We start from the raw sequence: 24657 nt of genomic DNA, 5'->3' as shown, positions 1-24657 counted from the left end.
AACATAACTTGATCCGCATTCTAAGCCTTCTTCTCACAATTGCGAACCGTACGTAGATACAAATTAATTTGAAAACATACATATTTCTCAACATTAATTAGTCTTTTGGAAGAAGAAGAATAAAAACAAATATTACAATCATATCAAAAGAGTGTACATAGAACAAAAAGAAAACAAAGAAAGCTACACCATGTGGGTTATGGAATTAATATACAAAACAAGATAGGAACAATATTAATCCATAAGAGAAATTGAAACGGTGGGTACAAGATCATCATTACATGACCACACAAGCTGCCGGGTTCTCGTCGCTAAAAGCAGTAGTGTAGCGGACCTCGGTGGAGCTAGCACGAGCAAGCTGAGACACTCCAGGGTCATCTGCTCTGCGGACATAACCGGAAGGAGCCTTCTTGTCGTAGACGCCAGTTGCGTAAGGATGAGCCACAACGTCGTAGGGTACGTATGGCCAGAGCTCGACCTTCTTGCCGGTCCTGTGAGCCATACGGGCCACTACCTTGTTGGGTTCGACGTAGCCGACGACAGTGACTTTATGGGCTTTGGGTTCCAACGTGACAGAAGAGACACCCTTCATGCCTTCGACGGAACGCCGCACTTTCCTCTCGCAACCTTCGCAGTCCATCTTCACTTTGATCTCCACCGACTGTCAGAAACACACAAAACGACAAAAATATACTTATTAGTCTACTTTTTTTTATATAGATATAAAAAGAATATTCACGTGGTTAGCCCCGGAAATTAATGATTTATTAGATTGATATAAAGAAAATTCCGACAGCCAATAGAATACACTAATCCCGGTGTGAATCTAAGAGATGGCTCTCTCTGTATCATCATCGTCAACTTAGTTTTCCAGATTAAAAGAATCTATTTGGTCGGCGATAATTCGATATTAACTCAGAGGCAAGTAATAGTCTTTTTTAATTTTTTTATGGAACTAGTTAATTATACGAGATCTACTAATTAAACTAACTAACACTCAAGACTTAGCCTTGTAACTATCGAAGCTAGCTAGTTTCTATACTAGACACATAATCACTTTGTTGTTTCCGACAAAGCTAGTGTTGTTCGTACTTCCAAATCAAGATCTAAAAAATTCTCAAGCTGAATCTTGTCAGTAGTCAAGAAAAAATAATAATAACAATAAAAGGTAAAGGTGGGGGCGATAGAACCTGCAGCTGTTTGCGCTTTTTAATCTTGTGGCCATGAGAGCAGTCAAACATCTCAGAGACATGATCAAGAACACCCATTATATATCGCTGTTAATAACCCCCCCAAAGAAAAAGAAAAAAAAAAAGAGATCGAGAAACCTCGGATGAGATATATCTAAAGAAGAACACAGGAGAGCGTAAGAAGGAAACTTTGTTTAGGAGAAGGAGAGACTAGAGCTAGAGAGCTAGCACAGTGAAGTAATCTCTGCAAGTAAAGAAGATAAAGAGGGCAAAGGGGAAAGTGTGTGAGGTGTATACGATGATTAATCGAATTGGGAGATTATTATATAAAGACATCCAAATTAATATAATAATAATAATAATAAGGGAGTAATAGTAATAAATAAAATATCTTCTTACACTTGGATTCAAAATCAAAAATTAAAAGTGAATGGGTCACCCCTTTCTCTTCTGGCCCCAGCAGTTTCCTAGTCGCCTTCTTCCCTTCAATTTTGTTTTTTGTTTTTCTTTCTTGTAAAATGGTTTGTTTCCCAATTTTGTTTTTCTTTAAACAATGAGATCTTGATTTTAAAAGAAGCAAAAAGTATATAGAAAGTTGTACTACTAATTTGTAAGAAGATAATTAATAATCTTATACTACAATGAAGTGATATAAATTACGGTATGTTTTATAATGAGAGTTATAAGTGTTTTAAAGAGAAGGGAAAGGACCGATGATTGATGATGACTGATCTTGGGACAAGAGTCGTGCGTTAGATTTCCTGCTGGTTTTACTTTTCTAATAAAGAAATGGAAAATGGTACTACTTCTTTGTAGTTACTATTTATTTTTTAATTTATTAATATTATTATTATTGTGTGTGTGTATGGGGAAACTGAGGAGTTAATGTTCTTGGATAAACGATGATGGGATGACTCGCCAGTCACACCGACCGTCGACCGACGTACTCACATTGACCAAAACAATTCTTTGTTTTATCATCATCCTGACTTTTGGGCTGGGCCATGTAATGGTACTTTCTCAGGCCCACTAATCTCTATTGGTTTTTTTTTTGCTTGAGGTTGGGGAGAAACAAATAATACTAGAAACTCTGTAGTATACAGTATGAGGTTGTCTCAATGTTGTTATACAAAATACAAAAAAAGTTTCAAGTGTTGTTGTTAGTTTTATGAAATTTGCGAAGAATATTAAAGGACGAAAATCGTACGTTTGCTTCAGAGAAGAGAAGAGGCGAATCTGATTCGATTTTTTCTGTTGTTGATGTGCCCTTTGAGCCAAACTCCGGCTGCCTCTTTCTCCGCTTCCCAATTTCTCTCTCTCTAGTCTTTTTTTTTTTTTTGGAAATTCAGGTGACAAAGCTTTCCCCTGCTTTTTTCTATATCTTTCTTTGATGTGAAATTTGCTTTTTCCACTTGCGTCTCTGAATATTACTCTGTTCACGCTGTGTGTATGCATTTCCCTTTGTTGGATTCTCAGAAAGTTTGTTCCTTTTTTTTCTCCCCGCCCCCTAATCTTGTGTAGGTGCTTGCTTCCCTCATTGGTGAGATCTTGTGTTTCTCTGAAACTGATTGCATTAGTAAAGTCTCTCTCTTTCTCTCTCTTATGGCGGCTAACAAGGCAAAGCAGAGACCGGCGAAGCTCTCTGTCTACCTTTACATTCCCAATATCGTTGGTCCGTTTTTTGCTACTTCCTAACATTTGTTTTACTTCTCTTTAAAGAAAGATGTCATCTTCCATAGGTTTACGGTTTTTGATGTTACATGCATAAATGGGCAGGGTACATGAGAGTTCTCTTGAACTGCATTGCCTTTGCTGTGTGCTTCTCCAACAAGACACTCTTCTCCCTCTTGTACTTTTTCAGGTGAGTTTCCAAACTAGTCTTCTTCTCCTCCCCCCCCCCCCCCCCCCCACCCCCACCCCATCCTGTGTGTTTGGTACTTGTTTCATATTTGATCAATGTGCTTTTCCAGTTTTTGTTGTGATGCTGTCGATGGATGGTGCGCTCGTAAATTCAACCAAGGTGCTCTTATCATTGTCCCCATCTCATTCTTTAGCTTCCACCCACTCATTATTGTTTTCTTGTACAATCTTGACATTTATCTACAATTTGGAGATCCATGTTTCTACTGTTGAGTTTCAGCGTGCTATTATCTTGTCATTGATCTATATAGTTACAGTAGATACTTGACACACAACTCTTTTCTTCTTCCCCTTTCAGTCTATACATTTGGAGCTGTGTTGGACATGGTTACAGATAGGTGAATCTTCCACTACATTACATACACCTGAGATTCAACTTGCTTATTCTTTTCAAGTTTATATAGAAACATCTTTGTCATAATTTGGGGTCTGTGCGTGGTTACAGAGTCAGCACAGCCTGTCTTCTCGTGATTCTCTCCCAAATATACAGGTGTGAATACTGTTTACATCTTTTTGCTGACATAGCCGTTTGTCATAACGTTTTATGTTTAACACAGTATTGGACTATAAACAGGCCTAGCTTGGTTTTCCTGTCATTGCTGGCTTTAGATATCGCTAGTCACTGGCTGCAAATGTATAGGTACTCTTCATTCCAATCAACTCTTCTGAGATGTATTGTTCTTGGACATAGCAAAGCAGGAACTTAATACTTTGATTCACAGTACATTTCTATCAGGGAAGACCAGCCATAAGGATGTGAAAGATAGCACAAGCTGGCTCTTTAGACTCTACTACGGAAACCGCATGTTCATGGGTTATTGCTGTGTTTCCTGCGAGGTAATTGGATGTTTTGATATTTGAAGTGTTTGGATGCATTAGCTTTTGGGAGATATTGTAAACACTTGAGGTTTCTCAAATGACTACAGGTTCTCTATATAATTCTTCTTCTCATAGCAAAGAACCAAACGGAAAACCTGATGACCGTGAGCTTCTCTTCTATTATCTTCCCCTTTGATCTCTTTAAGCTTATCTTCTGCTCTAATCTTGTGTGTTTTCAATCTTCTCACTCAGGTGGTAGTTGAATCATTGACGCAGATTTCACCACTCTCTATACTCTTGGCTTTGAGCATATTTGGTTGGTTGATCAAGCAGATCATCAATGTGATTCAGGTAAGTCCCATCCAGAATTATCTAATCCCTCAAATAGCGTAGGCATCCTCTGGTTCTTATCGGCTTTTTTGGTTTTTCTGTGGTTGCGTGTGTCAGATGAAAACGGCTGCAGATGTTTGTGTTCTGTATGACATAGAGAAACAGCATAAGGCCTAACGTTACGTTTTTGTTGTGCTCTTTGAATCTGGTGTGTTAAACTCTTTTGTTTATTGTTGTGTACATACGAAGCTATCTTGTTTAGTGGTGGATGTAGATAAAAACTCTAGTCTTTGTTTTCTATGAGATGAAAGAGATATTTGATTGCAACCTTGTTTGTTCTCAGAATTTTATTCCTTGTCAACAACACTCTCTCTACATTAAAGCTCTCCGTGTTTATTTTTCTACTCGAGTCAAGTAGTTATTAAGAATTACACGAATGGTCCAAAACTCTCTAAATAGTCACACTGATAGAAAATAATAAGGGGAAGCCTTGAAGATGGAGAAGGACCTTGCCTTGTTAGCTTCTTGTTCACTACTGAACCTTGACTTGTGGCTTTTTATTAATCCTTTCTTTCTATACAGAGTTTCTATATAATAACTAGAAGTGAAACATATGTGAACACTGGTCTGTAGCTCTTTATCTATAGTTGTTGAATAACAAGCTTTTCAATCCTCTGCTTGCTCACGGGAGACAAGGCTTCTGCTTGCTCACGGGAGACAAGGCTTCCGCAATCGAAATGAGACTTTTTCAGCAGCAACCGAGAAAGGAAAGACGACAAGAACCTGTCTCTGAACAGGTTCATCCACTTCCCTCTGCTCTGCTGTATGAGACCTACTGTATATGCCGTTGTTATAAGATCAATGCTTCTCCATTTCCTTTCTCCTGCATACTTCTTCAAACCTTGTTCAATCCGCTTATGACTCTCTTCTTCATCTTCTGTTTCACTTTTCAGATTCTTAGCTCTTATAGCTTCACCGAGACAACGAGCCAGGATAACTCCATCCTCCATGGCTGAGCAACCGCCTTGTCCGATATCAGGAGTCATTGGGTGAAGCGCATCCCCTGCAACGCATACGTTATCTTTTGTGATGTTTGACCATAGGAGTTCCCATGGAGGTCGGTACTTCAGTCGTGACATCACCATGCTATCAAGATCGGTGGTCTCCACGACACTCTTAATGTTTTCAGGCAAGTCCTTGATCTTGTTCAGCACAAACTTTTTCAGAATTTCCGGATTTGTCTCCTCGTCTAACAAGCGCAAGGAGAAGAGTCAATCACAGTAGAGGATATGGAACAAGAACTTGTAGATTAAAAGTTAATGTTCCGTCTACCTATATCAGTGGAGCTGTGGGTTAGGAACCAGTAGACAGTGTTGTGGTCACAGGGGATAAAACCTGTACGAACACCGTTTCCATAAAACTGGAAGAACCTTTTCCCAAATCCGTGGCCTGCCGGGAAATGGGTTAGCCCTCGGATCGCTAACCGGGAAGTTGTAGCCGGATTTTTGAAGCCTAGCCACTTACCAACCACTGAGTACAGACCATCGCACCCTATCAAAACCTGAAAGTCGTTTAGAAACATAAGAATTCCGTAGCGTGACCAGGTCTGAGATGGTCTATACACTACAGAGGACAAGAAGTTACAACCTTGGTTTTGAGGATGGTCCCGTCAGAGAGATGAACCATCTTGTAGTGTCCAGACAATTCGATATGAACAACCTTAGACGAAAACCTTATGGTCTCCTCAGGCAACTCACCTGCTAGAGCCTCTAACAAGAGCTTCCTCTGTACGCATCGAGACTCATATTCTCTGACAAAACCATTCAACAAGATAATTGAAGTTTTCTGATTTACTTATTGTGTAGCATCACGCGTTTTGTGCAAGGGAAGAAGAAACATACTCGGATTCTGGAAACAGCATCTCTTTAGAAGGATTTGCCGCAGAAATGGATCCAACCACCCATCTGCATCAAGATAAATAAATGAGTTCCCTAGTTGATATGAATATACTAATAAATGAGAGTGTTAGTTTGATCTTTGATGATACCCTTGAAGGCGATCATGGAGACTGCGAAGATGCTGAGAAACGCCGAGAGCTTCCATGGCCTTCCAAGCATTGAACCAAGTCGTAAATGCGAATCCTGTCGCTCTCAGTATCTCCGAAGATTCCAGCACCATGCTTCTGATCCCAAGCCTGTGACAGTGACACACACCACTTTTGTTAAGTTACTCTACTTAATCAATAACAACTCAAAAGACACACACACCTATGGAGCCCAACTGCCGTGGAAAGGCCAGAGATTCCGGCGCCGACGATGACGATATCTAGGGTACCGTGTTCTTCCATGGTGCGTTGATGATCTCAGAAACAAGAAACAAAGCTCTCTGTACTTTTTTCTTCCTCTCTTATATATGGTAAGAAAAGAGAGACAGTATGCGGTGGGAGATGACAAGTCAAACAAGGCTACCCCGTTCTAGGCAGGCGGCTACAGTCCCACTATAACATTACAGTATGAAATATCCCCTATATAATAAAATATGGAATCGAATCTCTTTTAGTATTTTGTTATGGAGTTATTACATATTAATATTACATACATCGTCACACCGTGGCCCCTGGCAGAATAGAACAGAGAATACACACACTGCTTATTTGAAGCAAGCAAAATAAAGATTCAACGAAACATATAAGGAGGGTCAAAGGCGAAGCCGACGAGCAGCCTCGTGTTTTTGTAAGCTCTGCCTGCTCGATCGTGAAGCCTGACTGCTCTAACCCCGGACTTCAGTTCCGGCAGAGGAAGACATGTCTGTCCCGCGAAATCATTCTGTGTGTCATTGTCGTAGTCTTGCACTTTGAACCACAAAAGCGCCAGTTCTGGAACAGAGAGCTGAAACAGGAACTCGTCGTTGCTCCATATAGGAAACCACTGATCGACAGCTGTTTCCGTTCTGTAAGAGACCGTGTCTCTGGGTACTCCTTCTATTCCAATCTGATATGTGACACACACACACACACAATTACTCTTAATAGATCAGGATCAACGGAGTTGTAGTTTTAAAAGTGGTTTCTTCTTGTTGGTTGTTTATTTACCTTTACGAAGAAATCTGGAGGAGAGTATTTATCAAAGTGTGTCTGAGGGAAATCCAAATCCCATCCTTCGCCTGTGTAAAGCTTCACCTTGAGAGTGGTCTTAATGGGAAACCTTTTGCAAGGGTCGAAGAGTGTGTGCTCTAGCAAGATGCGAGGCTTTTTCACGTACCCACATCCACCATTCGCCCTGAACATTCCTTGCATTATCCATAGTTGCTTCCCATGTCCCTTTCCAACATATATATTTTATTTATTACAAGTAAGTATATCTCAAACGGTGTATATAATCATTAATATGTACAACATGATCATGAGCCACTTCCAGTACTTACTTGCATGTTAAAAGCAACCAGTTGAGTACCGTGTGTCCACCCAACTAGAGGATCGAAGTTTGACGAGTCCAGTCTTGTACCCTTTGGATATATCCTCACCAGATTCCTCTGTGTAAACCTGTTTTGTTTCTAACTTTGATCAAAGGTTAAAACAACATCTTGAATTTTGACTCATCTCATCTCGCTGTATATTATTTACCTGACAACATCCGTTCCTCTGGTTCTAACCATTGTCTCTAGCCACTGCTCGTCCATGCTAATCCGTAGAGGCTTCTCTGGATCATCACTCAAGCAATCCTTCGAAGGATTTTTGCAGTTGGCAGCGTGAATTGCGATCAAGTCTCTATATCCCACAGCTTCACTCTCCAATTCTTCAAGAATCTTGTTTTCTCCTCTCCATGCCATGTTATTACTCTGTTACAAGAGACGAAATTTATGAATGTTTGCAAAATCATTCCCATTTGGCGGTTAAAATCACTTCTTCTCACACTCGCTGGTCTGCTCCAAGAAGTCTCTTTAACCATTGGAGTAGGCTGTACGGTTTGTCTCTCAAGATACTCCTTTGGAGGCTTCGTAGAGATCAGAATCTTCTTCCTAAGCTCTTCTGGTGATGGAAAATGCTTACGACTCTCTGAGCCACAACGAAACAGCATCTCTCTGAATGTTTTAGTTAACATCTACAAACATTATATTATCAGTTAAAGTCTGTCATTTGTGAACAACTCTTTTTCAAATTAGGAAAGAGTATATAGACTCTGTTCTGCTGCAGAACCATCTCACCTTAGCAACTTGCCCTTGTAGCTTGGGTGGTAAATGATCTTCCAGAGTGATCATGACTGGATAGTCAGACACGTGAAACGCGTTATCCTTTATGGCGCTCAGACATTTCTGCAAATCTTCATGCGATGTCAGTGTCCTGAAGTGATGAGAGAACCCAAATTAAAAGATATGAGAGAAAACGGGGAGCCCTGTTGATTAGGAGAGTCGTTAGAGGCAGGGGACCAACCCGCCATGACGAACTTCAGCAGCGTTCCCTGAAGGATTAGGCCATAAGTCGAGCTCGATCACCTTTACGCCTTTTCTAAGAGCCTGCACGATCGGTTCGACGCTGCTTCTGCTGTTCACTTGGTTCCCAGTCAAGTAAGAGGTGTGTCCCGTGTACACAAAGTAATGCGCTAACGGGGCCTTCATGTCATGATGCACCTTAATTAACCCAATCAACAACATTTATATATACATGTAATACTACCCGGCCAGTTATGTTAGTGATAATTGAGTTACGTCATCATATAGAAAATGTAATTATGTATGATAAGAGAAAAATGTGATTAAGGGGCATGATGTGTTGAAACGACGCATATATCAAAAGGTACAAGTGCAGAGTCACGAGTCGAAACCTTTGTCATGTTTCGTTATATTGTTTCAAGTCTATAAATAGACGTTATGATCGTATTGTAAACCGTAACAAGTTTCATATAAATAAAAGTTTCAGTTTACGATCTTGTCTTCTTAAGAGAGAAGAGACATTGTCTCTTGCTCTGTTTTGCTCTGTTTCTTTTCTTCTTCCTCTCAATATTCTAACAAGTTACACAAACATTTTTTATTGAAGGAGAAAAAAAATCCCTAAAAAGAGTTGAAAACTTTATACCAGGCCAGGCAGGGGAAGAGGAGAGTTGGGATCGCTGAAGAGGTAGCGATAAAAAGCGTTGAGATCAAAAAGTCCGTGGTGATGAAAAACGTTGTGGTGTTTGACGCTGTGGAAGATATCCTGCACGTAGTCCAACCCTGCCTGCCGTTCTCCTTGGACTTCACTCACAAATCTTAGAAGCTCTTTGGAAGACATCTTGCCGTTTCTTGAGTAAGCTTCGAAGAGTCTCTTGATGCTTACTGGTGGCTGCCTCGTTTTCTCCTTGAAGCTTCTGCTAGAGCAGAAGCATACTTTGAAACTCTCTGACATTTGTTATTATTTTTGTTAATTCTTAGAAACGTACACAAACACATAGTTATATGATATATATGCTGTAAAAAATGATCAAGAATATATGCTCGTGTTCTCATCTCAAGGAACGTGTCTCGCCCTTCCAGTTAATTAATTCTTATTTTAAAAGTAAATTTGTTTATGCATGGCTATAAAAACCTTATAAATTAGATTTACAGATATTTTATGCATGCATGGGTCCGATATATGAAAACATAAAGGATCAATTGACATATATTGTCACGTCTTTTCTATCGGGGATATATACGAGCTTTTTGAGGTGCAAATTAAAGAGAGCACTAATAGCATTAGCAGAGCATCAAATGATTCAAATCTTCTTTTTTTTTGAAAAATTTACAATTCACCATTTCATGGCGGTCCAGCCATTAATATTCTTAAGAGTTAAGTCGGTAGGCCAGACTTTGAATTAGGATTTAGGAATACTGTTTATTGTTTTTGATAAGTGGAATTAACACTGGTTTCTTGCATGTTCAAAACCGTATGATACGATATGTGATTGGTTCTTACATTTACGTGTTTGTAGGCGTTTTTGCTAAAGTGGGGAGATGGTGTACTCTCTCTTTGTATTTGTAGTATATATATATGAATGCTATCTAAATAGCTACTATGTAGATTCTTTTGTGAATTAATCCTATGATCAGTTTCATTATATATGTAAGTGAAGGTATTGTTGGGATATGATTGGATAATGAAGATGGTCCTGAAGTGAGAGGTTGAGAGTGGTTGGATTTTTGTGTGATTGATGGAAGCTATGTTCTGTAAGTAGGGACGACCTCTCTACAGTCCACACCACCCGAGCTATTATTTTTTCATTTGTATCTTTATAAATCAATTCACACATACATAATCTAATATACTGACACTGGGTCAGTTATCATGGAGCGTGGAGAGTATCAGCTAGGTTTCACAATCGCATGGCTGAAATTAGGTTTTGGAATAGTGTATCTATTTGTTGAGAACAAAATAACATATAAAAAAGGTTTAAAATTGCATACATCAAGTTGGACCCGGAAAGTTAGATTATCTTGACCATTGACAATAATTACCCAGCTGGACTTATTCATGTTTTAGAAACAATCTACTACTGTAGTATTAATTTTCTGACTACTTAATTAAAGTTAACTGATAGTTTTGTTTTCATTTTTGGAGCTGAAAACTCCAATAGTTGCTTCTTCTATTATTGGTACTACAAAAGTATAAATAACAAAAGAGTCGATGGAGGAGAAAGGGCCAAATTTAGTGGTACAATACATTAATATAAAATTAAATAATGTTAGGTAAAGTGACATATCTCACTTTATCCCAATCACTTTCGGGTCCCAATTTTTTTTTTTTTTTTTTTTTTTTTTTTTTTTTTTTTTTTTTTTTATATATCAAAATTGATATGCAATTTTTCATTCTTCAAGGCCAAGCCTCTTCTCTATATATATATATATATATATATATATATATATATATATATATATATATATTAATTTATACATATCTCTCAGGGTCTTCTTGGACCACCACTTTTATGGGCATTAAACGTTTGATACAAATTTTGTGTGTGGGGGAAAGAAAAAGAAAGATTCATGAATCCACATATATTATTTGTAGACTATACATGATTTTATACTATATTCTCACCGATTAAAATGTTGATTATACTAATCGACAAGAAGTAGTCTTAGTTTTAAAAGTAGTTTCAGTGTATATATATGATACGTGTGTTACGGTTTAGGTGTATTCTCTTTCTTTGATTTGTCTTAAGATATATTTAAGCGTTTCAGAAAATTCTTACATTTGACCCAAACTCATTAAGCTGAATATTACTTTTTTTTTTGTTTTTCTTTTTGGTTCTTTCTTTTAAATGGTTTTAATTCAAAGAGAAGACTTTGAATTATGTCAATAATATCGATTCTTTTCTTTATTCACTTATATATAAATAGCATTCTTATTAGTTATTAGATTCGTTCTCACTGTTTGGTTAGAGCATATATTAGTATCTCTTTCTCTAACGAGGCAAAAGGACGAGAGGAGGGGAGTGGAGCCAGAAGCTGGGACCATTGATGTGCTGGCTCCGACCTCTCCATCGTTGGTCTTTTATGGGTCTTGTCTGGTAAGGTAAGAAGAAGAATATCACTACTACTACTACTAAAGAGACTAGAGATTAGAGCTCTCTATTATAAGATAGGAGGAGAAAAGCAAAACAACCAAATATCAAAATAAATTGTGAAACCTTGATTAGATGAAAAATGACAAATGTGCTTAAATACAAGTTACTGAACCACTCATAGTAACCGCGGAACTGTACAATTGAATTAACCAATGCGAAACCAGATATATAATATAACCAACACTATTTTTTTTTGCAATATTTCTTGTACAAAAAAAAAAAAAGGGTCGCGTTCGGCGACTGATTAAACCAATAATCACGTTTACTTGTCATTGATCATCACTGTTTATGACGACATAGAAAGATCATAAGTTGAAGTTGTGACTTTGTTGTGACTTGTTGAGAGAGATCGCAATTTCTTAACAGTACATCTTTTATACTTTTGTTGTCAATTTGGGGTCTTCTTCTTCTGCTTCGGTTCGGTTCGGTTCTTCCTCATCCGCTCGCTTAATTTTATTTAATTTACAAATAATAATAAAATAATAAAGAAAGGAATAAAATAAGTTTGGTTGATCCGTCTCGTAGATCTAACATACAACAATACATACTCAAGAAGAAGAAATTCCACGCCCACATCTTGAAAAATCCATTGCTCATCTTTCTTTCTTTCTTTCTTCTTGTTGCTCAGCTCAACTGTGTTGTTAGAAGATTTCCCCATCTTCCAAGGTAAAGTTTCCATCTTTCTTTCTTTGGGGTAGAAGCGAGAATACGAGACCCAGTTTGAATCCTTTTGATTTTTCTTTAGGAATCGTTTTGGACTTTGTTTTTACTGTTTCTTTTAGCTTTGCCTGACCAAATCCACAGAGCACCACCCCCTCAAATCCACACTTTTCTAATCTTGTTGCATCAAATTCCTATCTTTTAACATTAGAAAACAAAGTCTCCATCTTTGCAAATCCAAACAAGAACAGATTCGTTTCTCTTTTCCATTCATTACTTGTGGAGTGTATCCAATCCAATCCAAGATTGTTTCTCACTTTTTTCCGCTATTTTGTCTGTCTTTCACGGACGACTCTGCAGTGAGAAGAAGAAGCACTCCTCTCTCTTTATTAAGTCTAAGGCTGTCCGCTGCTGCGCGGTTCCAGTTCTTAATCCTCTGAAGCAGAAGAATATTACTGGTGTATACTAGAGAGAGAAAGAGCTGTGTTTGTGTGTGAGATTCATACTTAAAACTGTCAAGTTTTCTATGTTGTGGTGGATGAGATGAGGGATGCTATCTGGGTTGATGAACTTTCTCAATGCCTGTCTCTGGCCACGGTCAGATCACCAGGCCTCAGATTCCGGCGGCCGTCAAGAGGGTCTCCTTTGGTTCCGCGACTCCGCTCAGCACGTCTTTGGTGACTTCTCCATGGCCGTTGTCCAAGCCAACAGCTTGCTCGAGGACCAGAGCCAGCTCGAGTCTGGCTCCCTTAGCACCCTCCCCTCTGGTCCCTACGGCACCTTTGTTGGCGTCTACGACGGCCACGGCGGCCCTGAGACTTCCCGCTTCATCAACGATCATATGTTCCACCACCTCAAGAGTTCGTCCCTCTACTTCAAATTAATTAATAGATAGGACTTGATCTCATCCTTCCTTTTTATCTTATCTTTTGTGGTGGTGGGTGCACAGGGTTCACTGCGGAGCAACAGTGTATGTCATCGGAGGTGATCAGAAAAGCCTTCCAAGCGACTGAAGAAGGGTTCTTATCCATTGTTACCAATCAATTTCAAACTAGACCTCAGATAGCCACTGTAGGATCTTGCTGTCTTGTAAGCGTCATCTGCGATGGGAAGCTCTATGTGGCCAACGCGGGGGACTCAAGGGCAGTGCTGGGACAAGTCACGAGGGTCACTGGTGAGGCTCACGCCACTCAGCTCTCTGCCGAGCACAACGCATCTATAGAGTCAGTGCGGCGGGAACTTCAGGCCCTGCATCCTGATCATCCCGATATTGTGCTTCTCAAACATAACGTCTGGCGAGTCAAAGGCATCATTCAGGTACTCTATCTATAAGATATATAGATCTTACAATTGAATTCTTGTCTTGTCTATCTGAACTATCATCTGTATCTCTCAGGTGTCAAGATCCATTGGAGATGTGTATTTGAAAAGGTCAGAGTTCAACAGGGAGCCGCTGTACGCCAAATTCAGGCTGAGGTCACCGTTCAGCAGGCCATTACTGAGTGCAGAGCCGGCGATCACGGTGCATACACTGGAGCCGCAAGATCAGTTTATAATATGTGCTTCAGATGGACTATGGGAACATATGAGTAATCAAGAAGCAGTAGACATCGTACACAATCATCCGCGTAACGTGCGCATTCACTCTCTCTGTGGTTTCTTTTGGTTAATATACAGTATATGGAACATACTAATTAATTAATGATCTTGTTTGGGGGGATATGTGGCCAGGGGATTGCAAAGCGGCTGGTGAAAGTAGCGCTTCAAGAAGCGGCAAAGAAGAGAGAGATGAGATACTCAGACCTGAAAAAGATTGACAGAGGAGTGAGGAGACATTTCCACGATGACATAACAGTGATAGTGGTCTTCTTCGATACAAACCTAGTGAGCAGAGCAAGCTTGTTAAAAGGACCGACGGTGTCAGTGAGAGGCGCGGGTGTGAATGTGCCTCACAACAGCTTGGCGCCTTGCACAACAACTCCCACACAACAAGCTTAGCTGCTTCCCCAATTGAATTTTTACCCTGTCCTTAAAAAACAATATTCTTTTCCAAGATCTTCTGTAACTATTTATATATAATTATATATATTATCATTATTGACTTTGAGGGGGAAAGAAGGATACTCATATAATCTAAGTGGTAGTAGTTTTTGTTGGGTTCCCTCCTCTTTCTTTGTTAGCTGTGGAGGAGGAGACTGGAGCAAATCAATTTTATTCACTAAAAGATCTTCGCTCTCTCTCTCTCTCTCTCTCTCTTTGATCTTCTTCTTAATAATTTTTTTCAAAAGTTTATTTTTATCTGCTTCTACCTTTCTAAAGTTCCCTCCCTCCAACACTATAGTAGACATTTTGTATACTATCAACAAATCTTTTGCGAGAGTTTTCCATCTTTTTAGAAAAAAAAAAATGAAAAATGGAAACATTGTAAATTTGTAATAGATTCTTTTCTCATTATCAAACTCATAGCAAATGTAAAATAGGGGAAAAAATCAACAAATAATTATTACTGTATGTGTCTCCTTCATATATTTTCTCAAATAAATTGAAAAAGGAAACAAAATGATTAAATTTACAAATGGGACAGTGTAAAAAAAAAAAAAAAAAAGGGGCTATAAACGTAAAATAGCTCAAAACGATGGGAACTAAACTGATTGAAATCGAATCGGGTGGGTAATATCGTCCACCAACATAGATCTCTCTCTTCGCTCTCTCTGTGTGTCTCCTTCCTCGACAGATCTTTTGGATTAAGAAGAAAGAGAGGTACTTACAATACTATTACAATGTCTCTCTCTCTCTCTCTCTCTCTCCGATTTTAATCATTTCAGCATATTCTTTGTTCTCTTCGTTTTGATTTGGATTTGAATTTGTTTGTTTGTTTCCCGTGTTGTTGATCCGATTGAGAAATTCATTCATTCATTCAAAAATTGTGTTAAAAAAGATTTGGATTCACGATCAATAGATGTTAGTTAGGATTTGATCGGGGAGTTGCATACATACTCTGGATTTGCTTTGCTAACGTCGGACGGCACCTAGTTCATTATTATATTTGCTGACATCGTTTGTGTTTCCCTTTGGGTCTGATTTGATTTGGTGAAGATCTGAAATCATGGGTGCTGCTGATAACAACCTTGAATTGGATGGGGATGGCACCCTCGAGATCGGCATGGGTAAGTCCCTAGGATCTCATTTGCCTCTATACACTGCACCAGTCCAGTCTCCCTTGTGATCTTGACAAGCTTTATGGAGTTATCTATCTATCTTTCAATATCACTTGTTTCTTCAGATAGATATATATTGATTGCATTGCCTGCTTTTTCTTTACCGCAGAGTATAGAACTGTCTCCGGTGTCGCTGGACCTCTTGTCATCCTTGAAAAAGTCAAGGTATCTTTTAGATTTATTGCTCTTTTGTCTTCTGTGCTATTCTTCTCTTTTCTCCCATGGATGGAGGATGACACCTACTTCTTTTTTTTCTTTCTCCAGGGCCCTAAATACCAAGAAATTGTCAATATCCGTCTTGGGGATGGAACTACACGTCGTGGTCAAGTTCTCGAAGTTGATGGCGAGAAAGCTGTTGTTCAGGTTTCTTTCTCTTCATTTGCTTTCTCCTCCTCTACTCTCAGTCTCTGTTGCTTGATTGAATGCAAATGCAATATCAATCTAATTTGGCCCCAGTCATTACATTACTAGTCAAAACATGCTGCACCAGGGTTTACCCTTTTCTACATCTCGTACTTATCAATTTCTTTTTATTTCACTGTCAAGGTTTTCGAGGGAACATCTGGAATTGACAACAAGTACACCACTGTTCAATTTACAGGAGAGGTATGCTTTTTTTCCTATCGAGTTGATAAGTAATCACTGTTTTTTATATAATATATATACCATTTCATGGTCTCACTCTTTTTCCACTTTGTTTTTCTTAGGTTTTGAAAACTCCTGTTTCTTTGGATATGCTTGGTCGTATCTTCAATGGTTCAGGGAAGCCCATTGACAACGGTCCACCTATTTTGCCAGAGGCCTACTTGGATATTTCTGGTGAGCTGCTTTTTTTACTCTCTCTTGTCACATAATTAAACCCTCAGGGATATATAATTCTAGACTTTTGTTTCTCCAGGAAGTTCTATCAATCCCAGTGAGAGAACCTATCCTGAAGAGATGATTCAGACAGGGATATCCACCATTGATGTCATGAACTCTATCGCCAGAGGACAGAAGATTCCCCTCTTTTCTGCTGCAGGTCTTCCCCACAATGAAATTGCTGCTCAGATTTGCCGTCAGGCTGGTTTGGTTAAGCGTTTAGAGAAGTCTGATAATCTTCTCGAGGTAAACATTATTTATCCGTCTTTACAGCTGGAAATTGCTTTGTTACATTAAACAGTTGGACATACCCATTACAAAATAAATTTAGGGGTTTAAGCTAGGATAATAGTTCTTGACTCTTTTAATTTGAATGAGAGCACTGCAATGCCCTCTTTGATTTGGTAAAATCTAGACTAAGTAGTGAGTTGTGTGATGCCATATTTTTAATTCGTCATAACAGTATCACACCATCACATTGGTCCATTTATGTGTATTTGCAGCACCAAGAGGACGATAACTTCGCCATTGTGTTCGCAGCAATGGGTGTGAACATGGAGACTGCACAATTTTTCAAACGTGATTTCGAGGAGAATGGTTCCATGGAGAGAGTGACTCTTTTCCTTAACTTGGCAAGTCTCTCAGTCGAACTATGGAAATCTTGAAGCATATTTTAGTTCCATTGTTTTTCTTTCTGAAGGTTTCTCATTCTGTTTCCCGTACAGGCAAACGACCCCACTATTGAGCGTATCATCACTCCTCGTATTGCTCTGACAACGGCTGAGTACTTGGCATATGAATGTGGCAAGCATGTCCTTGTCATTCTCACAGACATGAGTTCCTACGCTGATGCTCTTCGTGAGGTGATAACTGATACTTGCATGCTCTGTTCACAACTCATGTACTTATGAGATAATAGGAAGCCTGACATAGTGTTTAACGTTGACTAATACCGTTAGGTCTCTGCTGCCCGTGAAGAAGTGCCTGGAAGGCGTGGTTATCCAGGTTACATGTACACCGACTTGGCTACCATATACGAGAGAGCAGGGCGAATTGAGGGGAGGAAAGGTTCCATCACTCAAATTCCCATTTTAACCATGCCAAACGATGGTAATTTTTAGTTGCTATTATCATGAACTCGCTCAACATTTATTCTTTGTGGCTTCTCTGGTTGTATGTATTTTGTTTTACCATCATTGCCTTTGACTGTGAACGAAATTTGTTTGAAGCAAACAATAAGAGATAGTAAAGCTTGAACGAGATCAGTTAAAGTAAATTTGGGATAGAACTCACCTGAAAGCTGACTTAGAGGAATAGATAAACCATGCTATAATAAGTCGTTGCCCGATCCCATAGCGTCCATCTAGGTCTAGCTGTTTGGGAATCTAACAAACTGAGTGGATGATATACTAGTTAGTGTAGTACACCTCTGTTAGGCAATCTGATCATATAGCCTTTTCACTGAAGATTATTTGTTGCTCCTATGTTAAAGGTTTGCTGGTCAGTGAATAATTCTGTTCGAGATCTCTAATTTTCTGTCCCTTTTCTCTGTCCAGATATCACTCATCCCACACCAGATTTGACAGGATACATTACAGAGGGCCAAATCTATATTGACCGACAACTTCACAATAGACAGGTACACTATTTCAGAAGATAGTTGGTTCAAAGGTCTAATCATAATCGATATTACTATAAGGTGAACTTTACCTTTATGAGAAACATATACACCCTGTAACAATCTTATTTATGGACTTTTGATTTAGTTTGTTAAATTTAGAACTACCTTTGAGTTTTTAGATATAGAGAGCATGTGGATAGTGATAAAATATTTTCGGAAACTGAAACATCTTGGTCATGGCTTCAAAACACTGACATTTGAATCTATGTATGTGCTAGCTAAAGACTAGAACTGATAGTAGTTGGTGTTTCTTTAGCGAACAGTCCCTCGGCATATATTGTGTTGTGTATCATCTGTAATACCCGAAATGGCAGTAATTTGAAAGGTGTTTCACTTTAGTTTTTGTGTAACTGTAAGAAGTTGTTACTTGTTTTGCGGATATGACGTTTCCTAAAAGTTGGTTTAAAAATACCAATTTTCTTTGTGTTCCACAGATATACCCTCCTATCAATGTCTTGCCATCTCTATCTCGTCTCATGAAGGTAAGTGTGGGAGATTCAAAATAAATTAAAGATGAAGCCAGGTGATCATTTGTTAATAAAGTAAATTGACTTTGTATTGTAGAGTGCCATTGGTGAGGGTATGACTCGCAGGGACCACTCTGATGTTTCTAATCAAGTAAGACCTTATTTCTTGTGCGACACTATTGCCAGCATCGTAGACAAGCTTAGTACACGTAAATCTTACTTGTCAAATTTTTAGCCTGAGCTTAACGTGTTATTATCTTTTTGTGTTTTTAGTTGTATGCCAACTACGCTATTGGAAAGGACGTCCAGGCCATGAAAGCCGTGGTTGGAGAAGAAGCTCTTTCGTCCGAGGATCTGGTCTCTCTAACCTTTTCTTTTTACTACACATTCTAAACGCTTTCCCTTTCTTATTCCTCTTTTAACACTTTTCATGTCTGATGCAAAAACAGCTATATCTTGAGTTCTTGGACAAATTCGAGAGGAAGTTTGTGGCTCAGGGAGCTTATGATACCCGAAATATCTTCCAGTCACTCGACCTGGCATGGACACTCCTGCGGATCTTCCCCCGTGAGTTGCTTCACCGTATACCCGCGAAAACCCTTGATCAGTTTTACAGCCGCGACACTACCAACTGAAAAACAGAATCGCTACTACTGTACGTTGGTGTGGTGATATACTACTGTACGTTGGTGTGGTGATATGTCCAAATGCATTGTTTGTTTTTACTTCTGCGGTTGGTTCGCACCTCTGTGTCGTCCGTCCCAATAAATGGTGTTTGTTCCCAATCGCTAGACCCTTTATTATTATTGTCTTCGAAACTAAGCAAGCAGGTTGATTATTCTTTTTGAAAGAGAGATTTGAGGTTCTTTTTGTAATTTATGATTATTTTTATTTTTTTTCGTTTTTGGTACCAAAATACTGGTTCAGAACAACATCAATATACATTTCTTCGTCTTATTACTGATCAGTGATCACGAATGTCAAATGCAACTATTTCTTATTTTCAATTTGCGTTTTGCTACTAGAATTCAAAAGGCGTTGTATTTTATAAATTGGAAAATTCGGAACTATATCAAAATCGCAGAGAGAGAACCATGAGACAAAGTTAAAAACTAGTGTATTATGTATGTATCTGCCTCAACCAGCTTTGGAAGTTCTAACTACTTTTGGCAGCTCAACGGAATCAAGGTCCCCAGGATAAGGAGTCCAGAGACCAAAGCCACCTCGACTTTCCTTCAAACTCTCTCCTTTCCCTTTGAGTTCCTTAAGACTCTTGACCCACTCGATCTTCGAGGAATGCTCTCGGATGTGAGGGTGCAGTTCGAAGAGAGAGTTGTACTCACAGTTCTGGAACATGAACACCTTGAAGGCTCCTTTTAGTCTGTCCACTACGTACCCAAAGCTTAGCTGGTCCCTCGGTGTTAACAGGTGCACCTCATTGAACCACAGGCAGCTGAACAGATTGTTCATTGCAGTGTGCTCTCTTATGATCACTGCTCCTTCTGGAACATCTGTGTAACGCAAGAGAAGAAGGTTAGTAATCATTAAGGCACATGATGAGACTGATGTTTTTGCTATAGACTTTACCACTAACAGTGCCCTTTTTGATACTCCATGGTTCCAAACCCTCGTATCGATAAATTTTCATATGAAGATCAACCAGAGGTCGGGCGTATCGCTTTCTCCTCTTGCACGCATCAGCTTCCTCATATATATTTCGGTGGTGTTTGTGTTGAGCGATGGCAAAAGTATGCTTCCCACGCCACAAATACCTGAAAATGAGATGAAACAGGAATATGCATCTTTTTAGCACTTTCTTTGGTAACGCATAGACTGATAGTAGATATAAATCCTGTGCTGATGAACATTGTGTCCTTTTGTGCATTAATTCATACCTTTCTAACATAAGCAAGGGGTCAACAATAAGCTCCATTTTCCCATCAATCCAAATGCTGTACTGTGCTTCAGGGAATAACCTGTGAGTTAAGATTTTGGGGACTTTACCGTTCCGCCTAGGTTCATCATATGGAGGAGTTTTGAGTAGAATGAGACGCCAAATGCCAAACCAGTTGCCTCCTTGAGCATCTTTCCTCACGGTAGTATTTGTTCGCAAAAAATCGAGAGAGACCTCGTCTAACACCATAAGGAAACAGAAGAGCTTCTTGGAACGGTCGCTAATGTTCGATGGCTGGTGGGGTTCATCATAAGCATCGAATATCCCAGTGGCAACCACAAATCTGCATTTCTTGACGTATCTTTTATCGAGAGATGACATTTCAGCCCCACCACGTGGCATAAATCCGCAATGGACCTGAAACACTTCGGGTTGTCAATATTTTGGAAGTTATATAGTAGGAAGGAAGAAGTTTAGCTAATGGTTGAACCTTCATCTGAGGTTTGAGTTGAAAGCTGTCTTGGCGTTGAGACCAGCTGATGTTACCGCCAAATAGAGGAAAGGGAGAGTTAGAGGAATCATCCTCTGTAATGTAGGTAAGATTTGTGACAATAGAATCAGGGGTTTTTGCAGTGGGAAGGAGCACCTTATCAGGGTCATAAGCAAGAGGAATGGGGCATCCTAGAGAAAAAAAAACACAAAAGAAGAGTTGGTAAGAGAGAGAGAGAGAGAGTATAGATAGAGAGAAAGCAGAAGCTAAAAAAAGATAGGTAAGTTTGAAAACTGACGGTGCTGGGGTTTTGGTACAAAGCCAATAGTGTCTAAGATGACATAGAGTCGGCCTTCTTTGTTGCATATAGCTGGTGAAATAGCAAAAGGAAGAAGATTCAAAGGTTACTATAATAATAATAATAATCCAATGCAGAAGATGGTAAAGAATGAGGGAGGGAGTAGGGATATCGGATACTGACCTGAGAAGAAAGAAAGAGAAGATTGACAAGACCAAACATGAAACAAGAGGGCAAAGAGAATGAGAAGCATCCAGAGAATGCCTCCAACAAGAAGCAAGCGGAGGAAGCCAGCCTTCCATATTTTTTTCAAAGTGTAGTCAGTGTGAAGTCTGGACGGAGAGAAGAAGCCTGCCTCACCATCATCATCTGAACAATATATAACATCATGGGATTAGCTGAGCCAGCAGGAGACTGAGTATTAATAATAATAATAATAGGTCAATCTCTATGAATCAATCAATGGAAACTATAAGGTAGAAGAAGAAGAAGAAGAAGAAGAGAGAGGAGACCTTTAGATTGAGGGTAATGAAGAGAGGTGGTCCTTTCACCGCGGCGGCTCAACCGCACAGAAAGTGATCGCTGAGAGTCACTCATCATTATGATGATGGGCTCAAGAACACACACATTAGCTAAGCACAAGAGAGCTTTGATGATTCCAGATATTTGCGAATGAAGATGACAAAAAACAGATCTCTCTTATTATGGATTACGGATTTGAAATCTCGAAGCTTTATAAAATCTACTTAGCTGCTTCTTCTTCTTCTTGTGATGGACGAATCACGAATCCCATGGATCTAGAAGAAACGCTTTAATTTCTCCGTTACTAATTCGCCTTCTTCCTTCCCCCAATGTATGTAATTGCCGATCTCGGTTTACTACAATTGCTCATTCGCTGTACCGGACCGGACCGGACCGGTTCAGGCTTATTAGTACTACTACTGTATGTTTTAATTAGTAGAGAGAACAGAGAAGTAACTAGAGATCGAAATCGAAGAGAGAGAGAGTTGATGGAGGCAGATATAGTGGTGTCTTCGCGTCTGAGCTTCAAGAAGATGCAATCCTCAGAAAAGTACCCGAAAGGCCAATCTACGCGAAGGTGGAAACACCTCAAGCAGATTCTTCAAGCTGACAATTGTCCTCCCGACCTTCCCAATTGTAAGTGTATGTTAGGTTTGACCCTAACCAAAGTAACCAGAATTGATTAAGGGAAGAGAAGATAGAAGATTAGAGAGAAGATAGAAGATAAAGAGAAGAGATTAGAGGTAGAGAGAAGTAGAAGAAAGAGATTAGGAATTGTTTTGTTGATTATTTATTTGATGAAGAACCCTAAATCGGGCAACCATCTTAAATACAGACCCTCAATGTATCTTAGGATCAAAACGACACAGCAACAGCTTAATTGAATTAAACAGTAAACCTTCTCACTAAGACAGAAGCTCTCCCACACTTGGCTACATCTCTCTTCTTTTGGCAAACTCTTCCCCAAGGCTCGAGCCTTACTTCCCTTTGGCCTCAGCTTCCTCTTTATCCATTCACTCAAGATCCTTAACCTATCAGTGTATAATAGATTGGGGTGTGGGATTTTGATTTTGTTTCTGTTTATGATTCTGATTGAATCACACTGACTGCGCAGATGTTAACATTGAGTCGCCTCCATCCACTCAACCCTGCAAGCGAATTTGCGATGTTACTGGATTTGAGGTCTGCTTCCTCCTTCTTCGCTAATTTTTTAGTCTTGGCTGTTTTAAGATCTCTCTCGATTCTAATCCAAATCATCTGATCACGCAACACGCAGGCACCGTATGCTGACCCAAGAACAAATCTCCGTTATGCTAATGCCCATGTTTTCAAGACTCTCCGGTCTCTTTCTCCCGACCAAGTCCACCAGTATCTCTCCATCCGCAATGCTGCTGTTGTTCTCAAGTAGCACCATTATCCTCCTCTTTATGTAGTTGTGATCTTTTTATATGAAATACTATTATATAACTCAAAGACTAGTTTTGATTTCCCTTTTGTTTGAGTACTATTAATTAAAACAGACCACACACATTGGGTTTGGGTACATCTTCTTGTATACCCTTCTTAATACAAAGAATTATTTCTACATGAACAACAATACTAAACTAAACTATCTCTCAAGGCTACATGAACAACCAGTATCTCCAAGAGACAAACTCTACTACGTATGTTGTTGCCTTCCTTCCTTCCTCATATGGTCATGGGGCTGCTTTCCTCAAGATCAGTGTCAATATGTAACAAAGAGCAGCATCCACCGATGATAGCGCTACAATGAATACGGCTACCAGACATAAACTCAGTGTCGCTGTCTTTAGCTGTTTGTTTTTGTTCCCCCCAAAACATTAACACATAAAGTTAGTTACAAACTAGTCTCCCTCTCTTTCTCATATGTAATATGTGTATGTGTAACAACAACATACCGTGCTTGTAAAACTTGGCCACTCTATGTATTTGAGCTGACTTGGTTGCTCAGCCATGAAAGACAAGAGAGATCTCGTGCTCCTTTTTGAATTTTAGAGAAAGATGAACAACATAAGCAAAATCAATGCAACATTCTGACTCTTCCAGCAACAAAAAAAAAAAAAAAAAGATGTGAGAGAATTGATTTTTCTCTTAGTACCAGACGATGTCTCTAAGAAGGCTCAGCCATAATGGCTCTTCTTCTTCGGATGGCTGCTTGTTATGAGAGCTCCAACTTTGACGAGAACAACCTACCGTTACCACCGGCTTATGACTCACTCTTCCATTGATACTCCTCTACAAAACAACAAGGAAACACACACACTCAGAGCTAATTGAAAAGCTTCTTAAGCTGTTCTTTTGGTCTTTTAATACACGGCCATGGAAATTTAAATTTACCGAATCCACAGAAAACTTGAAGCAACTAGGTCCGAACTCATTGCGTCTTTGAATCCGGTGTGACGGAGCCAATCGGATTAAACCTATAAAATCAAAAATCGAAGAAGGATCACTCCAAGGACAAGATCAAAACAGCAGTGAGCAAGTGGATAGAAAGCCACCTGGAGCGAATATCTCACCTGAAACACTAGTGAGAAGCCCCGGAGAAACCACCATCATCCTCCCTAAACCGAGCCGAGCGTTGGAGGAAGACGAAGCTGATGATAACCTCGCGGTAGTCGCAGATATCCAAGAATGGCCTTCGATGATTTATGGGCCGTTTTGGGCTTACAAGTTGCCCGTTGTATCAATTACTTCTTTTATTTTGGG

The 24657-nt window shown here is 39.4% G+C and overlaps 9 protein-coding genes across 14 annotated transcripts; 4 read left to right on the top strand and 5 right to left on the bottom strand.

The window, feature by feature from the left end:
• Positions 1 to 118: 118 nt before the first annotated feature.
• On the bottom strand, positions 119 to 1855 carry LOC104720771 (heavy metal-associated isoprenylated plant protein 26). The gene is made up of 2 exons (XM_010438650.3): positions 1191 to 1855; positions 119 to 661 (listed from the first exon to the last, which is right to left on the bottom strand). The coding sequence occupies exons 1-2, from the start codon at positions 1266 to 1268 to the stop codon at positions 278 to 280; spliced, it is 462 nt and encodes a 153-aa protein (XP_010436952.1). The 5' UTR covers positions 1269 to 1855; the 3' UTR covers positions 119 to 277.
• A 261-nt stretch (positions 1856 to 2116) lies between these two features.
• Positions 2117 to 4586, top strand: LOC147933484 (putative CDP-diacylglycerol--inositol 3-phosphatidyltransferase 2). Of its 2 annotated transcripts, none has more exons than XM_087471363.1 (11): positions 2117 to 2539; positions 2712 to 2862; positions 2967 to 3051; positions 3161 to 3210; positions 3409 to 3448; positions 3556 to 3600; positions 3685 to 3750; positions 3833 to 3947; positions 4037 to 4093; positions 4182 to 4280; positions 4377 to 4586. In XM_087471363.1, the coding sequence occupies exons 2-11, from the start codon at positions 2793 to 2795 to the stop codon at positions 4434 to 4436; spliced, it is 687 nt and encodes a 228-aa protein (XP_087327489.1). In that variant the 5' UTR covers positions 2117 to 2539; positions 2712 to 2792; the 3' UTR covers positions 4437 to 4586. The 2 variants fall into 2 exon arrangements, 1 of the variants encoding a protein (XP_087327489.1); XR_015570716.1 differs by having other exon boundaries at positions 2293 to 2539; positions 3847 to 3947.
• A 201-nt stretch (positions 4587 to 4787) lies between these two features.
• LOC104720769 (monooxygenase 2) lies at positions 4788 to 6768 on the bottom strand. 2 transcript variants are annotated; one of them, XR_015570715.1, is made up of 6 exons: positions 6527 to 6732; positions 6307 to 6453; positions 6161 to 6223; positions 5907 to 6069; positions 5592 to 5810; positions 4788 to 5508 (listed from the first exon to the last, which is right to left on the bottom strand). XR_015570715.1 is itself a non-coding variant. In XM_087471362.1 (6 exons), exons 1-6 carry the CDS (start codon positions 6604 to 6606, stop codon positions 4901 to 4903), a joined length of 1290 nt encoding a protein of 429 aa, XP_087327488.1. In that variant the 5' UTR covers positions 6607 to 6768; the 3' UTR covers positions 4788 to 4900. The 2 variants fall into 2 exon arrangements, 1 of the variants encoding a protein (XP_087327488.1); XM_087471362.1 differs by having other exon boundaries at positions 5592 to 5820; positions 6527 to 6768.
• A 30-nt stretch (positions 6769 to 6798) lies between these two features.
• Positions 6799 to 9791, bottom strand: LOC104720770 (phosphoinositide phospholipase C 3). Of its 3 annotated transcripts, none has more exons than XR_015570714.1 (8): positions 9331 to 9791; positions 8689 to 8885; positions 8463 to 8598; positions 8171 to 8359; positions 7882 to 8096; positions 7683 to 7811; positions 7351 to 7578; positions 6799 to 7249 (listed from the first exon to the last, which is right to left on the bottom strand). XR_015570714.1 is itself a non-coding variant. In XM_010438648.3 (8 exons), exons 1-8 carry the CDS (start codon positions 9637 to 9639, stop codon positions 6935 to 6937), a joined length of 1707 nt encoding a protein of 568 aa, XP_010436950.1. In that variant the 5' UTR covers positions 9640 to 9791; the 3' UTR covers positions 6799 to 6934. The 3 variants fall into 3 exon arrangements, 2 of the variants coding, with proteins under 2 accessions (XP_010436950.1, XP_010436951.1); XM_010438648.3 differs by having other exon boundaries at positions 7683 to 7800; XM_010438649.3 differs by having other exon boundaries at positions 7683 to 7800; positions 8689 to 8867; positions 9331 to 9750.
• Positions 9792 to 12159: 2368 nt separating this feature from the next.
• On the top strand, positions 12160 to 14723 carry LOC104720767 (putative protein phosphatase 2C 64). Its single transcript, XM_010438645.3, has 5 exons — positions 12160 to 12505; positions 12860 to 13359; positions 13449 to 13816; positions 13896 to 14132; positions 14231 to 14723. The coding sequence occupies exons 2-5, from the start codon at positions 13050 to 13052 to the stop codon at positions 14495 to 14497; spliced, it is 1182 nt and encodes a 393-aa protein (XP_010436947.2). The 5' UTR covers positions 12160 to 12505; positions 12860 to 13049; the 3' UTR covers positions 14498 to 14723.
• A 326-nt stretch (positions 14724 to 15049) lies between these two features.
• LOC104720764 (V-type proton ATPase subunit B2) lies at positions 15050 to 19683 on the top strand. The gene is made up of 15 exons (XM_010438643.3): positions 15050 to 15259; positions 15596 to 15666; positions 15827 to 15882; positions 15982 to 16080; positions 16264 to 16323; positions 16425 to 16536; positions 16616 to 16824; positions 17082 to 17210; positions 17304 to 17441; positions 17538 to 17688; positions 18135 to 18217; positions 18694 to 18741; positions 18824 to 18877; positions 19000 to 19083; positions 19176 to 19683. Exons 2-15 carry the CDS (start codon positions 15606 to 15608, stop codon positions 19359 to 19361), a joined length of 1470 nt encoding a protein of 489 aa, XP_010436945.1. The 5' UTR covers positions 15050 to 15259; positions 15596 to 15605; the 3' UTR covers positions 19362 to 19683.
• Positions 19684 to 19753: 70 nt separating this feature from the next.
• On the bottom strand, positions 19754 to 22729 carry LOC104729157 (putative hexosyltransferase MUCI70). Its single transcript, XM_087471360.1, has 7 exons — positions 21921 to 22729; positions 21592 to 21777; positions 21409 to 21480; positions 21111 to 21301; positions 20622 to 21037; positions 20314 to 20498; positions 19754 to 20237 (listed from the first exon to the last, which is right to left on the bottom strand). The coding sequence occupies exons 1-7, from the start codon at positions 22006 to 22008 to the stop codon at positions 19864 to 19866; spliced, it is 1512 nt and encodes a 503-aa protein (XP_087327486.1). The 5' UTR covers positions 22009 to 22729; the 3' UTR covers positions 19754 to 19863.
• LOC104720762 (protein EIN6 ENHANCER) lies at positions 22260 to 23521 on the top strand. The gene is made up of 3 exons (XM_010438641.3): positions 22260 to 22566; positions 23045 to 23112; positions 23207 to 23521. Exons 1-3 carry the CDS (start codon positions 22260 to 22262, stop codon positions 23336 to 23338), a joined length of 507 nt encoding a protein of 168 aa, XP_010436943.2. The 3' UTR covers positions 23339 to 23521.
• Positions 23395 to 24640, bottom strand: LOC104720763 (uncharacterized). 2 transcript variants are annotated; one of them, XM_087471364.1, is made up of 5 exons: positions 24468 to 24640; positions 24289 to 24371; positions 24050 to 24186; positions 23850 to 23931; positions 23395 to 23744 (listed from the first exon to the last, which is right to left on the bottom strand). In XM_087471364.1, exons 1-5 carry the CDS (start codon positions 24505 to 24507, stop codon positions 23628 to 23630), a joined length of 459 nt encoding a protein of 152 aa, XP_087327490.1. In that variant the 5' UTR covers positions 24508 to 24640; the 3' UTR covers positions 23395 to 23627. The 2 variants fall into 2 exon arrangements, with proteins under 2 accessions (XP_087327490.1, XP_010436944.2); XM_010438642.3 differs by having other exon boundaries at positions 24450 to 24598.
• Between the last annotated feature and the right edge of the window lie 17 nt (positions 24641 to 24657).

This window comes from Camelina sativa, chromosome 11 (genome assembly GCF_030686135.1).
Source record: "Camelina sativa cultivar CO46 ecotype springtype chromosome 11, ASM3068613v1".
Classification (NCBI taxonomy): Eukaryota; Viridiplantae; Streptophyta; class Magnoliopsida; order Brassicales; family Brassicaceae; genus Camelina; species Camelina sativa.
The sequence above is the reverse complement of the archived record's forward strand: the minus strand, read 5'-3'. Positions and strand labels throughout refer to the sequence as shown.

Coding starts and splice junctions, on each gene's coding strand:
- LOC104720764 (XM_010438643.3), top strand. CDS start 15,606: ATGGGTGCTGCTGATAACAACCTTGAATTGGATGGGGATGGCACCCTC. Junction 16,537..16,615: donor GGCCTACTTGGATATTTCTG/GTGAGCTGCTTT, acceptor TTGTTTCTCCAG/GAAGTTCTATCAATCCCAGT. Junction 18,878..18,999: donor ACTCTGATGTTTCTAATCAA/GTAAGACCTTAT, acceptor TTGTGTTTTTAG/TTGTATGCCAACTACGCTAT.
- LOC104720762 (XM_010438641.3), top strand. CDS start 22,260: ATGTATGTAATTGCCGATCTCGGTTTACTACAATTGCTCATTCGCTGT. Junction 22,567..23,044: donor TCCTCCCGACCTTCCCAATT/GTAAGTGTATGT, acceptor CTGACTGCGCAG/ATGTTAACATTGAGTCGCCT. Junction 23,113..23,206: donor GCGATGTTACTGGATTTGAG/GTCTGCTTCCTC, acceptor CGCAACACGCAG/GCACCGTATGCTGACCCAAG.
- LOC147933484 (XM_087471363.1), top strand. CDS start 2,793: ATGGCGGCTAACAAGGCAAAGCAGAGACCGGCGAAGCTCTCTGTCTAC. Junction 3,211..3,408: donor CGCTCGTAAATTCAACCAAG/GTGCTCTTATCA, acceptor TTCCCCTTTCAG/TCTATACATTTGGAGCTGTG. Junction 4,281..4,376: donor AGATCATCAATGTGATTCAG/GTAAGTCCCATC, acceptor TGCGTGTGTCAG/ATGAAAACGGCTGCAGATGT.
- LOC104720771 (XM_010438650.3), bottom strand. CDS start 1,268: ATGGGTGTTCTTGATCATGTCTCTGAGATGTTTGACTGCTCTCATGGC. Junction 662..1,190: donor AAAAGCGCAAACAGCTGCAG/GTTCTATCGCCC, acceptor TGTTTCTGACAG/TCGGTGGAGATCAAAGTGAA.
- LOC104720770 (XM_010438648.3), bottom strand. CDS start 9,639: ATGTCAGAGAGTTTCAAAGTATGCTTCTGCTCTAGCAGAAGCTTCAAG. Junction 8,599..8,688: donor GCTGAAGTTCGTCATGGCGG/GTTGGTCCCCTG, acceptor TCATCACTTCAG/GACACTGACATCGCATGAAG. Junction 7,801..7,881: donor AGAGGAACGGATGTTGTCAG/GTAAATAATATA, acceptor GAAACAAAACAG/GTTTACACAGAGGAATCTGG.
- LOC104729157 (XM_087471360.1), bottom strand. CDS start 22,008: ATGATGAGTGACTCTCAGCGATCACTTTCTGTGCGGTTGAGCCGCCGC. Junction 21,302..21,408: donor TGTACCAAAACCCCAGCACC/GTCAGTTTTCAA, acceptor TTTTTTCTCTAG/GATGCCCCATTCCTCTTGCT. Junction 20,238..20,313: donor CAAAAAGGGCACTGTTAGTG/GTAAAGTCTATA, acceptor TGCGTTACACAG/ATGTTCCAGAAGGAGCAGTG.
- LOC104720767 (XM_010438645.3), top strand. CDS start 13,050: ATGCTATCTGGGTTGATGAACTTTCTCAATGCCTGTCTCTGGCCACGG. Junction 13,360..13,448: donor TATGTTCCACCACCTCAAGA/GTTCGTCCCTCT, acceptor GTGGGTGCACAG/GGTTCACTGCGGAGCAACAG. Junction 14,133..14,230: donor TACACAATCATCCGCGTAAC/GTGCGCATTCAC, acceptor ATATGTGGCCAG/GGGATTGCAAAGCGGCTGGT.
- LOC104720763 (XM_010438642.3), bottom strand. CDS start 24,507: ATGATGGTGGTTTCTCCGGGGCTTCTCACTAGTGTTTCAGGTGAGATA. Junction 24,372..24,449: donor AGGTGAGATATTCGCTCCAG/GTGGCTTTCTAT, acceptor TTGATTTTATAG/GTTTAATCCGATTGGCTCCG. Junction 23,745..23,849: donor GGCCAAGTTTTACAAGCACG/GTATGTTGTTGT, acceptor AAAAACAAACAG/CTAAAGACAGCGACACTGAG.
- LOC104720769 (XM_087471362.1), bottom strand. CDS start 6,606: ATGGAAGAACACGGTACCCTAGATATCGTCATCGTCGGCGCCGGAATC. Junction 6,224..6,306: donor CTCCATGATCGCCTTCAAGG/GTATCATCAAAG, acceptor ATCTTGATGCAG/ATGGGTGGTTGGATCCATTT. Junction 5,821..5,906: donor GGACCATCCTCAAAACCAAG/GTTGTAACTTCT, acceptor AACGACTTTCAG/GTTTTGATAGGGTGCGATGG.